Below are 12908 nucleotides of genomic sequence, written 5' to 3' on the forward strand. Positions count from 1 at the left end.
ACCCTCAGCCTCCCCGCCTAACATAACTTAGTTTAGCTGTTCTTGAATAAAGCCTGAGAGGTACTGAGGAGCTCAGTTAAAAGTCAGAAAAACACCCTGTACCCTAGACAAAAGCGTGGGCAGGCTCGGGGAGAAACCACGAGCTGTCCTGGGTTTGAACCTGGCCTCACTTGAATCATCCAATCAGAGCAGGCCTCATTTGCATCCTCCAATCAAAACCCTGTAACCAGGCTTCTTGTTTCTGTACCCGTGCCCTACCCTATAAAAACCCTCTGCTCCAGCCCGTGGGGGCGCCAGTCCCTTGAGCTTCTCGAGAGTCTGTGTCGCCCCGGGTACCCATGTTCCGGAATAAAGCCTCTTGCTGTTTGCATCTGATTCGTGGTCTCGGTGTCTTCCTTGGAGGCGAGGGTCTCTCCTGAGGGAAGACTGCCTTCGGGGGTCTTTCATTTGGTGCATTGGCCGGGAACTGAGACCCCCTGCCTCAGGACCACCGACCCACTGTCAGGAGGTAAGTTGGCCGGCCACTGTTTGTCTTGTCTCAGTCCGTCTATTTGTTTTCTGTTTTCGTTGGGCGCCCTAAGTCAGGTCTGAGTCGGTGGGGGCTGAAGGAGCTGACGAGCTCGGACTTCGCCCACCGCGACCCTGGAAGACGTTCCACGGGTCACTGAAGTCCCCTCTGGGGCACGGTTTTTCGGGGCCACTCCCGTATCAGAGGGATACGTGGTGCTGGTAGGGGACGGAGATCGAGGTTCCTCCGCTTCCCCGTCTGAATTTCTGGTAGGGGACGGAGATCGAGGTTCCTCCGCTTCCCCGTCTGAATTTCTGCTTTCGGTTTTACGCCGAAGCCGCGCAGCGCAAATTTCTGTCGTCTGTGTTGTCTTTTTGTTTATCGTTACTTGTCTAACACTCCTTTATCTAGAGACCACCATGGGACAGACCATCACCACCCCATTAAGCCTAACCACGGACCACTGGTCCGATGTTAAGGCCCGAGGAAACAATGAAGGTGTCATTGTTAAAAAGAAAAAATGGATCACCCTCTGCGAGGCCGAATGGGTCATGATGAATATTGGCTGGCCGCGAGAGGGATCCTTTAACCTCTCTCTTATTTCACAGGTGGAGGGCAAGGTTTTTGCCCCTAGTCCTAACGGACACCCCGATCAGGCCCCATACATCGCCATCTGGAGATCTCTGGTCGAAAATCCATTTTCATGGGTCAAGCCTTTCCTTCCACAGCTCCCTCCAGTCTCTGGGCCCTCCGCACCCCTCAACCCGGACTCTTCCCTCTACCCTGTGCTCCCTCACAAGGAGACCCCCAAGCCCCCTGTCCTTCCCCCGGACCCTAACTCCCCTCTCATAGATCTCCTGGTAGAGGAGCCCCCTCCTTATCAGGCTGGACCCACTCGGCGACCCGGCGGAGCGACAGTGGCTCCCGCCGCCGCAGGGGTGGCTCCTGCAGCCGCAGGGGTGGCTCCCGCCGCCGCGGTGGAGGCGGCGGCCGCATTAGCGGCCGCCATCCGGCCGTTGGCAGATGCTAAGGTTTCTCCAACCAGCAGGACCTCAGATGAAGACAAGGAAGATGAGGTGTCATCCCCCATTGCCGGCCGCCTCCGCGGCCGCCGGGAGGGACCCCCTACTGAGTCCCAAGCTTTCCCCCTCAGAGAAGGGCTGAACCAACAACTACAATACTGGCCCTTCTCTGCTTCAGACCTTTATAACTGGAAACAACATAACCCCCCTTTTTCCAGGGACCCCGTTGCTTTAACTAACCTAATTGAATCCATCCTAGTGACTCACAGGCCAACTTGGGACGATTGTCAGCAGCTCCTGCAGACCCTCTTGACAGTGGAGGAAAAGCAGAGAGTTTTCCTGGAGGCCCGGAAACAGGTTCCGGGCGATGACGGGAGGCCCACCCAACTCCCGAACATCATCGATGCGGCTTTTCCCTTGACTCGCCCTAACTGGGATTTCAATACGCCTGAAGGTAGGGAGCATCTACGCCTCTATCGCCAGTTGCTCTTAGCGGGTCTCCGAGCGGCCGCTAGAAGGCCTACTAATTTGGCTCAGGTTAGAAATGTAATACAGGGAAAGGAAGAGACACCCGCTGCATTTCTAGAAAGATTGAAGGAAGCTTATAGGATGTATACTCCGTATGATCCGGAAGACCCAGGTCAGGCTCCAGGTATTATCCTATCATTTATCTATCAGTCTAGCTCAGATATCAGAACTAAACTGCAGCGGTTGGAGGGTCTACAGGCGTTAGGGTTGCCAGACCTAGTGAAGGAAGCAGAGAAAGTATTTAATAAGAGAGAAACTCCTGAAGAGCGAGAGGAAAAGAGATGGCAGAAACAAGAGGAAAGGGATAGGAAACAGCATAGAGAGATAAAGAGAGTTTTGGCCGCCGTTGTATCCCAGGGACAGCGGAGAGAGGGAGATAGGCCGGGAGGACGAAGGAGGCCACCCCTAGATAAAGATCAATGTGCTTACTGCAAGGAGAAGGGACACTGGGCCCGGGAATGTCCCAAGAAGCCACAAGGACCCCACCGGCCCAAGCCCAAGACTGCGGACCTCCTTAGTCTGGAGGACTAGGGGGGTCGAGGCCAGGAGCCCCCCCCTGAGCCTAGGATAACCCTCAAGATCGGGGGGCAGCCCGTGACCTTCCTGGTTGATACTGGTGCCGAACATTCAGTCCTAACCCATGCCGGAGTGCCCCTTAGCCGGCAGTCTGCACTGGTACAAGGGGCAACTGGAAACAGGAGATATTACTGGACTACCGAGAGAAAAGTTCAACTGGCTTCAGGGCAAGTAACCCATTCCTTTCTGCACATACCTGAATGCCCCCATCCGCTGTTAGGACGGGATCTATTAACCAAGCTAAAAGCACAAATCTATTTTGATGAAGAGGGACCAAGGGTCACGGGTCCTAGAGGGGGCCCTCTACAAATCCTGGCCCTCAATCTAGAAGAAGAATACCGTCTGTTTGAGTCAGAACCCTCGAAAAAGGCCCCTGAGGAATTACAGAACTGGTTAGAAGAGTTTCCTCGAGCCTGGGCAGAGACTGGGGGTCTGGGGTTGGCACGCGATCAGCCACCGCTGATGATCTCATTAAAGGCCTCCGCCACTCCCGTCTCAATCAGACAATACCCAATGTCACGGGAAGCCCATGAGGGAATTAAACCCCATATCCGGAGGCTCCTGGACCAAGGGGTACTAAAGCCCTGTCAGTCCCCATGGAATACCCCTCTTTTGCCCGTAAAGAAACCGGGGACAGGGGACTACAGGCCAGTCCAGGATTTGAGAGAGGTCAATAAGCGGGTGGAGGACATACACCCCACGGTGCCCAACCCTTACAACCTCCTGAGTACCCTCCCACCGACGCACGTCTGGTACACGGTATTAGACCTGAAAGATGCCTTCTTCTGCTTGAGACTGCACCCTAAAAGCCAACTACTGTTTGCCTTTGAATGGAGAGACCCAGAACAGGGACTCTCGGGACAGCTGACCTGGACACGGCTCCCTTAAGGCTTCAAAAATAGCCCAACCCTCTTTGATGAGGCCCTGCATGCAGATCTGGCCGGGTTCCGGGTCGAGCATCCAACCCTGACCGTGCTCCAGTACGTAGACGACTTACTTCTGGCCGCCAGGAGTCGGGCCGAGTGCCTAGAGGGCACTCGGGCTTTACTGGCCAGGCTTGGACAGAAGGGCTACAGGGCCTCGGCCAGAAAGGCACAAATTTGCCGAGACAAGGTCACGTACCTGGGCTATACCCTGACTGGGGGACAGAGATGGCTGACGGAGGCCAGGAAAGAGACAATACTCTCCATTCCCCCTCCTCGCAGCCCCCGCCAGGTTCGGGAATTCCTGGGTACGGCTGGGTACTGTCGCTTATGGATCCCCGGGTTCGCTGAATTGGCCGCCCCCCTATATCCCCTCACAAAACCAGGGGTAATGTTCCAATGGGGAGAGAAGCAGCAGGAAGCATTCCAACAGATCAAGAAGGCCTTACTTGAGGCCCCGGCTCTGGGTTTGCCAGATCTTACCAAACCCTTTGAACTGTTTATAGATGAGAACTCGGGCTTTGCTAAAGGGGTGCTGGTGCAAAGACTGGGACTCTGGAGGAGACCTGTGGCATACTTGTCCAAGAAATTGGACCCTGTGGCCATAGGATGGCCTCCCTGCCTCCGCATGGTGGCAGCCATTGCAGTTCTACTCAAGGATGCCGGGAAACTGACCCTGGGTCAGCCCCTGACTGTACTGGCCTCCCATGCCGTGGAGGCCTTGGTCCGACAACCACCAGACAGATGGCTTTCCAACGCCAGGATGACTTATTATCAGGCCTTACTCTTGGACTCAGACCGGGTCACGTTCGGACCCGTTGTCTCCCTTAACCCTGCCACCTTGCTGCCGCTGCCTAGCCCATCCATAGAGCATGATTGCCTCCAGATTTTAGCCGAGGCGCATGGCACTCGCCCTGACCTAACAGATCAGCCGCTCAAGAACCCAGATGTCGTCTGGTACACAGATGGGAGCAGCTACCTGGACGGAGGAGAACGCAGGGCCGGGGCAGCTGTTACCACCGAGTCCGAAGTGGTATGGGCCTCGGCCCTCCCGCCTGGGACTTCGGCTCAGCGGGCGGAACTGATCGCCCTCACCCAGGCCCTTCGGATGGCAGAAGGTAAGAAACTCATCGTGTATACAGATAGCAGATACGCCTTCGCCACTGCACATGTCCATGGTGAAATCTACCGACGGAGGGGCCTGCTCACATCCGCAGGTAAAGAGATCAAGAACAAAAAGGAAATCCTGGACCTCCTGCGGGCCCTGTTTCTCCCGCTCCAGCTCAGTATTGTCCACTGCCCGGGGCACCAAAAAGACAACTCCAAGATAGCCAAGGGGAACCGGCTGGCGGATTTGACTGCCCGGACAGTGGCCTCCCAGCCAATAGGGAATAGCCAGTTAATGGCTATACAGGACACTCCAGAACCTCCTCCACCCGGGAGAGAGCCCATGCCCTACAGCCCCGAAGACCATGAGCTAGCAAAGAAAATGGGGGCGGACTGGGACCCACAGAGACAAGCCTACCTACTGGGGAACCGGATAGTGATGCCCACCTCTCACACCCACCATATGTTACAATTCCTCCATGCCCTAACTCATCTAAGTGAGACAAAAATAAAGACCCTGATAGACAGAGAAAACACCGGGACAATTCTGCTAAACCAGAATCGGGTGCTCCGACGGGTGGCCTCTACCTGCCCCGCATGTGCCCAGGTCAATGCAGGTAAAGCACATCTAGCCAAAGGAGCCCGTTTGAGGGGCCACCGTCCCGGTGTGCATTGGGAGATAGACTTTACAGAAGTAAAACCCGGACTCTATGGGTACCGGTACCTCCTGGTCTTTGTGGACACCTTTTCAGGATGGATTGAGGCATTTCCAACCAAGAATGAGACGGCTAATATAGTCACAAAGAAACTGTTGGAGGAAATCTTCCCAAGGTATGGGATGCCTCAGATATTGGGGTCAGACAATGGGCCTGCCTTCGTCTCCCAGGTAAGTCAGAAGGTGGCCAAACTGTTGGGGATGGACTGGAGACTCCATTGCGCATACCGCCCCCAGAGTTCAGGACAGGTAGAGCGAGCTAATAGGACAATCAAGGAGACTTTAACCAAATTAACGCTTGCAACTGGCACTAGAGATTGGGTGCTCCTACTCCCCTTGGCTCTTTACCGAGCCCGGAATACTCCTGGGCCGCACGGCCTAACCCCTTTTGAAATTCTCTATGGGGCCCCACCTCCAGTCGTGAAATTTCTCCATCCTGATATCTCATCTTTTGCTACCAGCCCCACTTTAGGGGCACATCTACAGGCCCTCCAGCTGGTGCAGAAGGAGATCTGGAAACCCTTGGCTAAAGCCTACCGAGAGCAGCTGGACAAGCCGGTCCCCCACCCTTTCCAGATTGGGGACTCCGTTTGGGTTCGGCGCCACCAGACTTCGAGTCTAGAGCCACGGTGGAAGGGGCCTTATACTGTCTTGCTGACCACCCCCACTGCACTCAAGGTTGACGGGATTGCTGCATGGATCCACGCCTCTCATGTGAAGGCTGCCGGGGAGGCCGACTCAGCAGGATCCAGAGAATCAACATGGACAGTGTGCTGCACACAGAACCCCCTAAAAATAAGGTTGGCCCGCGGCTCCCGCGGCTCTTCTTCCTCCCCCTCTTCTTGCTCTCTGTCTACCCCCAGGGGATTAGGGCGGCAGAGAGCCCGCACCTAGTCAAGAAACTCACTTGGCAGGTCATCTCACAAACTGGGGAGACGGCCTGGCAGACGACCGCCCTCCATACCCCCTTTACATGGTGGCCCCCCCTAACTCCTGATTTCTGTCAGTTGGCATTGAATTCGGGATTTTGGGGGGTTGAGGGCATTAAGCCTGATGCCTTAAACTCCTCCATCCACCCGGGGGGGGTGCATTGGCCGGATCCGGGATGCCGTCACCCTCAAGCAAGATGTATATTCGCCCAGTCGGACTTTTATGTTTGTCCGGGGGATGGGAGGGGTTGGGCCCTCGCAAAGAAATGCGGGGGGGAAGGAGATTTCTTCTGTGCCAAATGGGGCTGCGAGACCACTGGCGCAGCATACTGGAGTCCAAGCTCAAGCTGGGACCTGATCCAGACCAATAGAGGTTTCAGGAAGGTTACAGGCAAATGGCCTTGCTCAGATGGGTCCCCCGAGGTCAGCCGATTCAAGCCTGGGCTTTCACTCCCCCTAAATATAACTTTCACTGGCCCGGGGAAGGCTGATAGAAACTGGCAACGGGGGCACACTTGGGGACTCAGGTTATATGAATACGGGTATGATCGGGGCGTAAGGTTCACTATCAGACTTAAGATTGAGGAGGCCTCCGCCCCCATGGGCCCCAATCAGGTTCTCTCTGACCAGAAGCGCCCCTCCTCACCTATTCCAGCACCCCCGAAGATTACCCCTCGACCCGGTTTGACTACTAGTCCAGGTATAACTCCAGCCACTACCAAGCCACCCCGACCAGGAACCGGAGATCGGCTCTTGGGTCTGCTAGCAGGGGCTTACCAGGCCTTAAACTTAACCTACCCAAATAGAACGCAAGAATGTTGGCTATGTCTGGTTTCCCAACCTCCCTACTACGAGGGGATAGCAACCCAGGGTAATTATATTAACGCCCACAGTCCCCCTCCAAGCCAATGTCTAGGGACAGCCCAACATAAGCTCACAATCTCAGAGGTGTCAGGACGAGGACTATGTCTAGGGAGCATCCCCCGCACCCACCAACACCTGTGTAACCGCATCCTGTCTGTAAGCGATGTCTCTGGTTATGTCACCGGCCCTAATGGTACCTATTGGGCATGTAATACTGGGCTCACCCCCTGCGTTTCAGTCTCGGCCCTCAATGCTACCTCTGATTTTTGTGTGCTCATCGAGTTGTACCCAAGGATAGTTTACCATAACCCAGAGGAGATTTACTCACACTTCGAACTGGGAAGGGACCTCCATCGATATAAAAGAGAACCGGTGTCCCTAACCCTGGCAGTATTACTAGGAGGGCTGACTATGGGAGGGATAGCGGCCGGAGTAGGGACCGGTACCACAGCCCTGCTGGAAACCCAGCAATTTAGGCAGCTCCAAATGGCCATGAATCAAGACTTACAGGCCTTGGAGGAGTCAATAAGTGCTCTAGAAAAATCCTTAACTTCCCTTTCTGAAGTAGTACTACAAAATAGAAGAGGCCTAGACATTCTGTTTTTACAGGAAGGGGGATTATGCGCCGCCCTCAAGGAAGAATGCTGCTTCTATGCCGACCACACTGGGGTGGTACGAGATAGTATGGCGAAATTAAGAAAAAGACTAGAACAGAGACAAAAATTCTTTGAAGAGCAACAGGGATGGTTTGAAGGATGGTTCAGAAGGTCCCCCTGGCTCACCACCCTCATTTCCACCCTACTGGGACCCCTTCTGATCCTATTATTCCTCCTGACGTTTGGGCCCTGTATCATAAATAGACTTGTCCAATTTATCAGGGAACGCATCTCTATTGTTCAGACTTTGGTATTAACCCAGCAATATCAAAGGCTCAACCAGACGGAGCCCGAGTCGCGTCACCAATCTTCCCCATGAATGGAGGATTCCATTCCTGAGATAAGAAAATGGGGGAATGAAAGACCCTCAGCCTCCCCGCCTAACATAACTTAGTTTAGCTGTTCTTGAATAAAGCCTGAGAGGTACTGAGGAGCTCAGTTAAAAGTCAGAAAAACACCCTGTACCCTAGACAAAAGCGTGGGCAGGCTCGGGGAGAAACCACGAGCTGTCCTGGGTTTGAACCTGGCCTCACTTGAATCATCCAATCAGAGCAGGCCTCATTTGCATCCTCCAATCAAAACCCTGTAACCAGGCTTCTTGTTTCTGTACCCGTGCCCTACCCTATAAAAACCCTCTGCTCCAGCCCGTGGGGGCGCCAGTCCCTTGAGCTTCTCGAGAGTCTGTGTCGCCCCGGGTACCCGTGTTCCGGAATAAAGCCTCTTGCTGTTTGCATCTGATTCGTGGTCTCGGTGTCTTCCTTGGAGGCGAGGGTCTCTCCTGAGGGAAGACTGCCTTCGGGGGTCTTTCACTTTGACCTTTCCACCAAAGAGAACCATGTTTGCAAATATCAACAGATAAATTCAAACTTTCTACTAGAGTAGTTTTATAAGAATATTTTGGAAACCAGAAGATCTATGAAAAAGAAAAAAAATAGGATTAGTCTAGTTCAAATGATCTAACATTTACAGACAAGAAAAGACATCGACAGCAATGTTTCACAGCTGGCTTCCTTATGAACAGCGACTGATTGCTGTAAGGTAAAAGGACCAAGGTAAAAGTGAAAGAAACCCATCATGGTCCTGAAACCGGAGCCAGTGAAAGAAACACACTTTAGCCCTGAAACTAGAACCAAAAAAACATACTCTGACTCTGAAACCAGAACCAAAGAAACACACTTTGGCCCTGCAACCAGAGCTAAATCTGCCCCTGACCAACTGAGAACAAAACCAACCATTCCCTGAGCAGAAAACCAACCAATCCCTGAGCAGAAAACCAACCAATCCCTGAGCAGAAAACCAACCAATCCCTGAGCAGAAAACCAACCAATCCCTGAGCATGAAATCTAGCCAATCTGAGCTTGTTCAAACTCAGTGATTGAAATCCGACCAATTCCTAACCTGAAAATCTTCTCCCTGGAAAAACTCCGCCCCTAAGAAGCCTAATATAAACTGTGAATCTATTCAGTTTGGTGCTGCCTTTTCCCACTCCAGCAGAGGCTGCTACTCTTCTGCATTCTTCCTCCCTAATCTCTTGAATGAGGTTTGGGTGAGGAACTTCTTTTGCTGAGCAGAGACCCAGCCTGGGCAGTGGAGCAGGACTTACAGTGACTTGTGGTATTCCTTGGCTCCCGACTGCCAGGATCCCTTTCCATCCCAGCAGCAACTAGGAACGCCAAGCTATGGTTCCCGCCACTGCGCTGCTGACTGGTGACTTTCCCAGGCCGCCCCGCGCGGAGACTGCGGCTCCGGGGAGGTTTCGTGTCCCCGCGACACCCCGCCGTGTCCTCCGCACCCAGGTCTGCACCACGAGACTCTCCACCGTGCAGGACCTGGTGCAATGACAGAGAATGGGCACTTGACACTTCTGCCTTTGCCTCCTCAGTCCAACTCCTCCCCGCTCTCCTACGAGATTTCCCAGCTTCCGCTTACGTCACTCTCTAATCCCACCCACACTCCACTCTTCTACTCCCAGCCAATGTGCCACATTCTCCCAGCGGCTGTTTCCGGTGAATGTCTCCGCCCTTCTAGACCCGGTCCCTCCCACTAGGTCTCAGGCTGCCTTCCACACAGCTCCAGCTGTCAGGCTGCCCTGGACCCGCTCTGCACAGCCTCCTCACATGCTTGCTGCCAGCCTGGACCAGAACTGCATCTCGGAGGACGCTGTACCCCCGTATCTGAACCCTACAGTGAGTTCCAAGCCCTTCGGATAAAAGACAGGCAGCCAAACCTCAACTTGACTACCAGCCTCCCGGGCTATGATGTACACCAAATAATAACAGGGTAAATTCAGAAGGCAGCGTCCCATCCCCAAGGCAAACATGACAAGATAAAACCAAATACTTCAATTATGACTTGGAGTAGAGATATTTCAGGAACTTAGATTTTGGAAAGAAATAGGTGTATCAAGAAGTCAGTGGGTCAGCCCATCCCGAACAGCCCAGGGCTGAGTTCATCCCCCGCTGTACTGCTCTCACCACTAGATGGTGGTCTTGTCATTTTTCTAACTCAGGAACAAGTTCGTCTTCTGTGACTCATACTAAAGATTCTTTTAGATTGAACACATTTTTTTTCTTTAAATGCAGTGATAAATGCCTAGACTCTTGGTTGTCCTAGATACAAGAAATAAGTAAGGTATGTGGTCCCAGTCCTAAAAACATCAGTTACACCATCCTGTCTGTGTCTCTGGGAACATTGAAGAAGAGGACGAAGAAGGGAATAAGAAGAGAAAGAGGAGGAAGGGCTAAGACATGCCATTCTCTAGACTCCACACAGCTGTTGTAATCAGTAACCAACAGCAGCTGTACTGACCTGCATGGACCGCACACTAGACCACAGACTAGGAAAGGGAAAGGCTCACAGGACCCACTCTTTAAATCTCAAATGTTGTCTATGGATCGATTGTAGGAGAAGAATCACCTGCTTTATCTGCAGTCCTCTGCTGAGCCCACCAGGCTCCAACACATAGCTCCAAACCCACAGTCTCACAGATGGCTCTGGGTAATCTCAGTGGGTCCCAAAGCAAAATGAATGGAGATGAATACAATAGAGTGTTGTTCAAATCTTAAATGGTCTTATAATAATAATAATAATAATAATAATAATAATAATAATAATAATAATAATAAAACAAACCCAGAGCCAGATATCAGGGTGGTAGCTGAAAGATCAGAGAAGCAGAACAGCCAGCCACTAGTTCTTACTTCCATGAAATCCTCAGCCTAAAGAGAGTGAGTTCCTGTTCCTCACACTTTATATACCTTTCTCTGCCCTGCCATATTACTTCCTGGGATTAAAGGTATGTGTGCTTTCCGAGCAAAGGCATGAGATCTCAAGTGCTGGGATTAAAGGTTTATGCCACCACTGCCTGGCTCTGTTTTTCTCCTATACTGGATCAATTTCATGTATCCCTGTGTGGCCTTGAACTCATGGAGATCCAGAGGGATCTCTGCCTCCTGAGTGATAGAATTAAAGGTGTGTGCCACCACTGCCTGACCTCTATGTCTAATATAGTGGTCGGCTCTGTCCTCTGATCCTCAGGCAAGTTTAATAGGATACACAATGTATCACCAAAATAGAGAGATTTGTTGGAATTGTGGACCAGAATAGTAGAGAAGTATGAGGTGATACTGGGCAGTATCTTTGGCACACACAACATATAGACACACACTGTAAGTATGTTTTTGAAATAGCTAATAATATTTTTTAACTGTCCACATCAGCCTGTAATTTCTTTTTGGTTGTATCATTATCTAGTTTAGCATCAGGTAATACTAAGATCCAAGAAGTATTTTAAGTAGCTTTGCTGTTGGTTTTTCTTTGTAGTTCTGATAGAATCCTGTCAATCTGGTCATGAGGTTGTCTTAAGGGGGCATTTTATTCCTACTTCAGTGTCATTGCTACTTGTAGTTTTGTTTATATTATTTATTTTATGTTGCTTAAATTTGGTGTGTTCTCTGCACTTGGAAACACATGGATTTCAATTACAGTTTCCAACTTAGTGGAATAGACACTTTTAATGTCAGAGAAATAGGACCCAGTTGATTACTCGTGTCTAACATTTAGGTTGTGCAGTTACCATGAAAAGAAAAAGTTATTAATTGTTGGACAAGGTCATACAAGCCTAAAAATCAGCAGTCAGGAGGCAGAAGCAAGGAGAACTCTGAGTCCAAGGCCAGTCTTGTCTGCATAATGAGTCTAGGACAGCTGGCAATACACAGGCAGACTCTGTCTCAAAATAAAGCAAAGTCACTCCTGATGAATAGCATTTATGCTACCAGAGGTACAATGCAAGCTTCCAGAGGAGGGAACCAAGCAACAGTCCTAGCCAGCGATGATGCCTATGGACCACATCAAAGATCATCATCGTAGAATAACCCTAAGGGGCAGTAGTTGCAATCAATTCTTGGTAGTAACCAACAGCTCTCTAATTGGACCTACAGACCGATTAACAAAATTGACCTCATAACAAAAGGAAAACTTGACTGGTAGTGGAAACCTTACTACCTACTCAGTGCTGGTAAAGTTATGGATCTTGGAAGAGAACTTCTCTACAATTACTTTACTAAGCCTGCATAATCCCTCTAAAACCATAAACATTTGTCCTTGTACCCACAGATTAGCTTAGTCTTAACTTCTCCTCAAAGAAACTTCTCTTTGAAACAGACAGGGACAACTACAAAAACGCCACACCAGAAGGAATCAAATGCAAAATTGTGGATGTCAGGCCCAGTGGATACATCTACACAACACTCCTCTATGTAAGGCTCCAGGAATATTTTTGAAGAAGGGGTAGAAATATTGTAAGAGCCAGAAGAGGAAGTTTGCTGTGAGATTGTGTCTCCTAGTAATGCAAGAAGCTACATCCATAAAATCTCACCTCCATGACCACCCAAAAGGGAAACTAAGCAAGGACACAAACACCAAACATGAAAAACTGAATGGTGAAAAGGCCACAGGACCTCAGCTGTACACAGAGAACTACAGGCAGCTGAGGAATACTGGGAACTGGAGAAATACTGTCCCTAAGGGAAGAGCACACTCACTGTTTATCTAATACCACTGGTCAGCCTTGAAAATATAC

General features: G+C 51.1%; 1 protein-coding gene and 1 pseudogene across 1 annotated transcript; one reads left to right on the top strand and one right to left on the bottom strand.

The window, feature by feature from the left end:
- The first annotated feature begins 892 nt into the window (after window positions 1-892).
- Window positions 893-8147, top strand: LOC131903576 (uncharacterized). The gene is given in 4 exon segments (XM_059254232.1): window positions 893-1224; window positions 1393-1523; window positions 1662-6147; window positions 6243-8147. Coding segments are annotated over 4 exon segments (6819 nt in total). The 5' UTR covers window positions 893-927.
- Window positions 8148-9351: 1204 nt separating this feature from the next.
- LOC131903583 (zinc finger protein 54-like) overlaps window positions 9352-12908 on the bottom strand; it is a 29178-nt pseudogene continuing 25621 nt past the window's right edge.

The sequence above is a fragment of the Peromyscus eremicus genome, chromosome 1 (genome assembly GCF_949786415.1).
Source record: "Peromyscus eremicus chromosome 1, PerEre_H2_v1, whole genome shotgun sequence".
NCBI lineage: Eukaryota > Metazoa > Chordata > Mammalia > Rodentia > Cricetidae > Peromyscus > Peromyscus eremicus.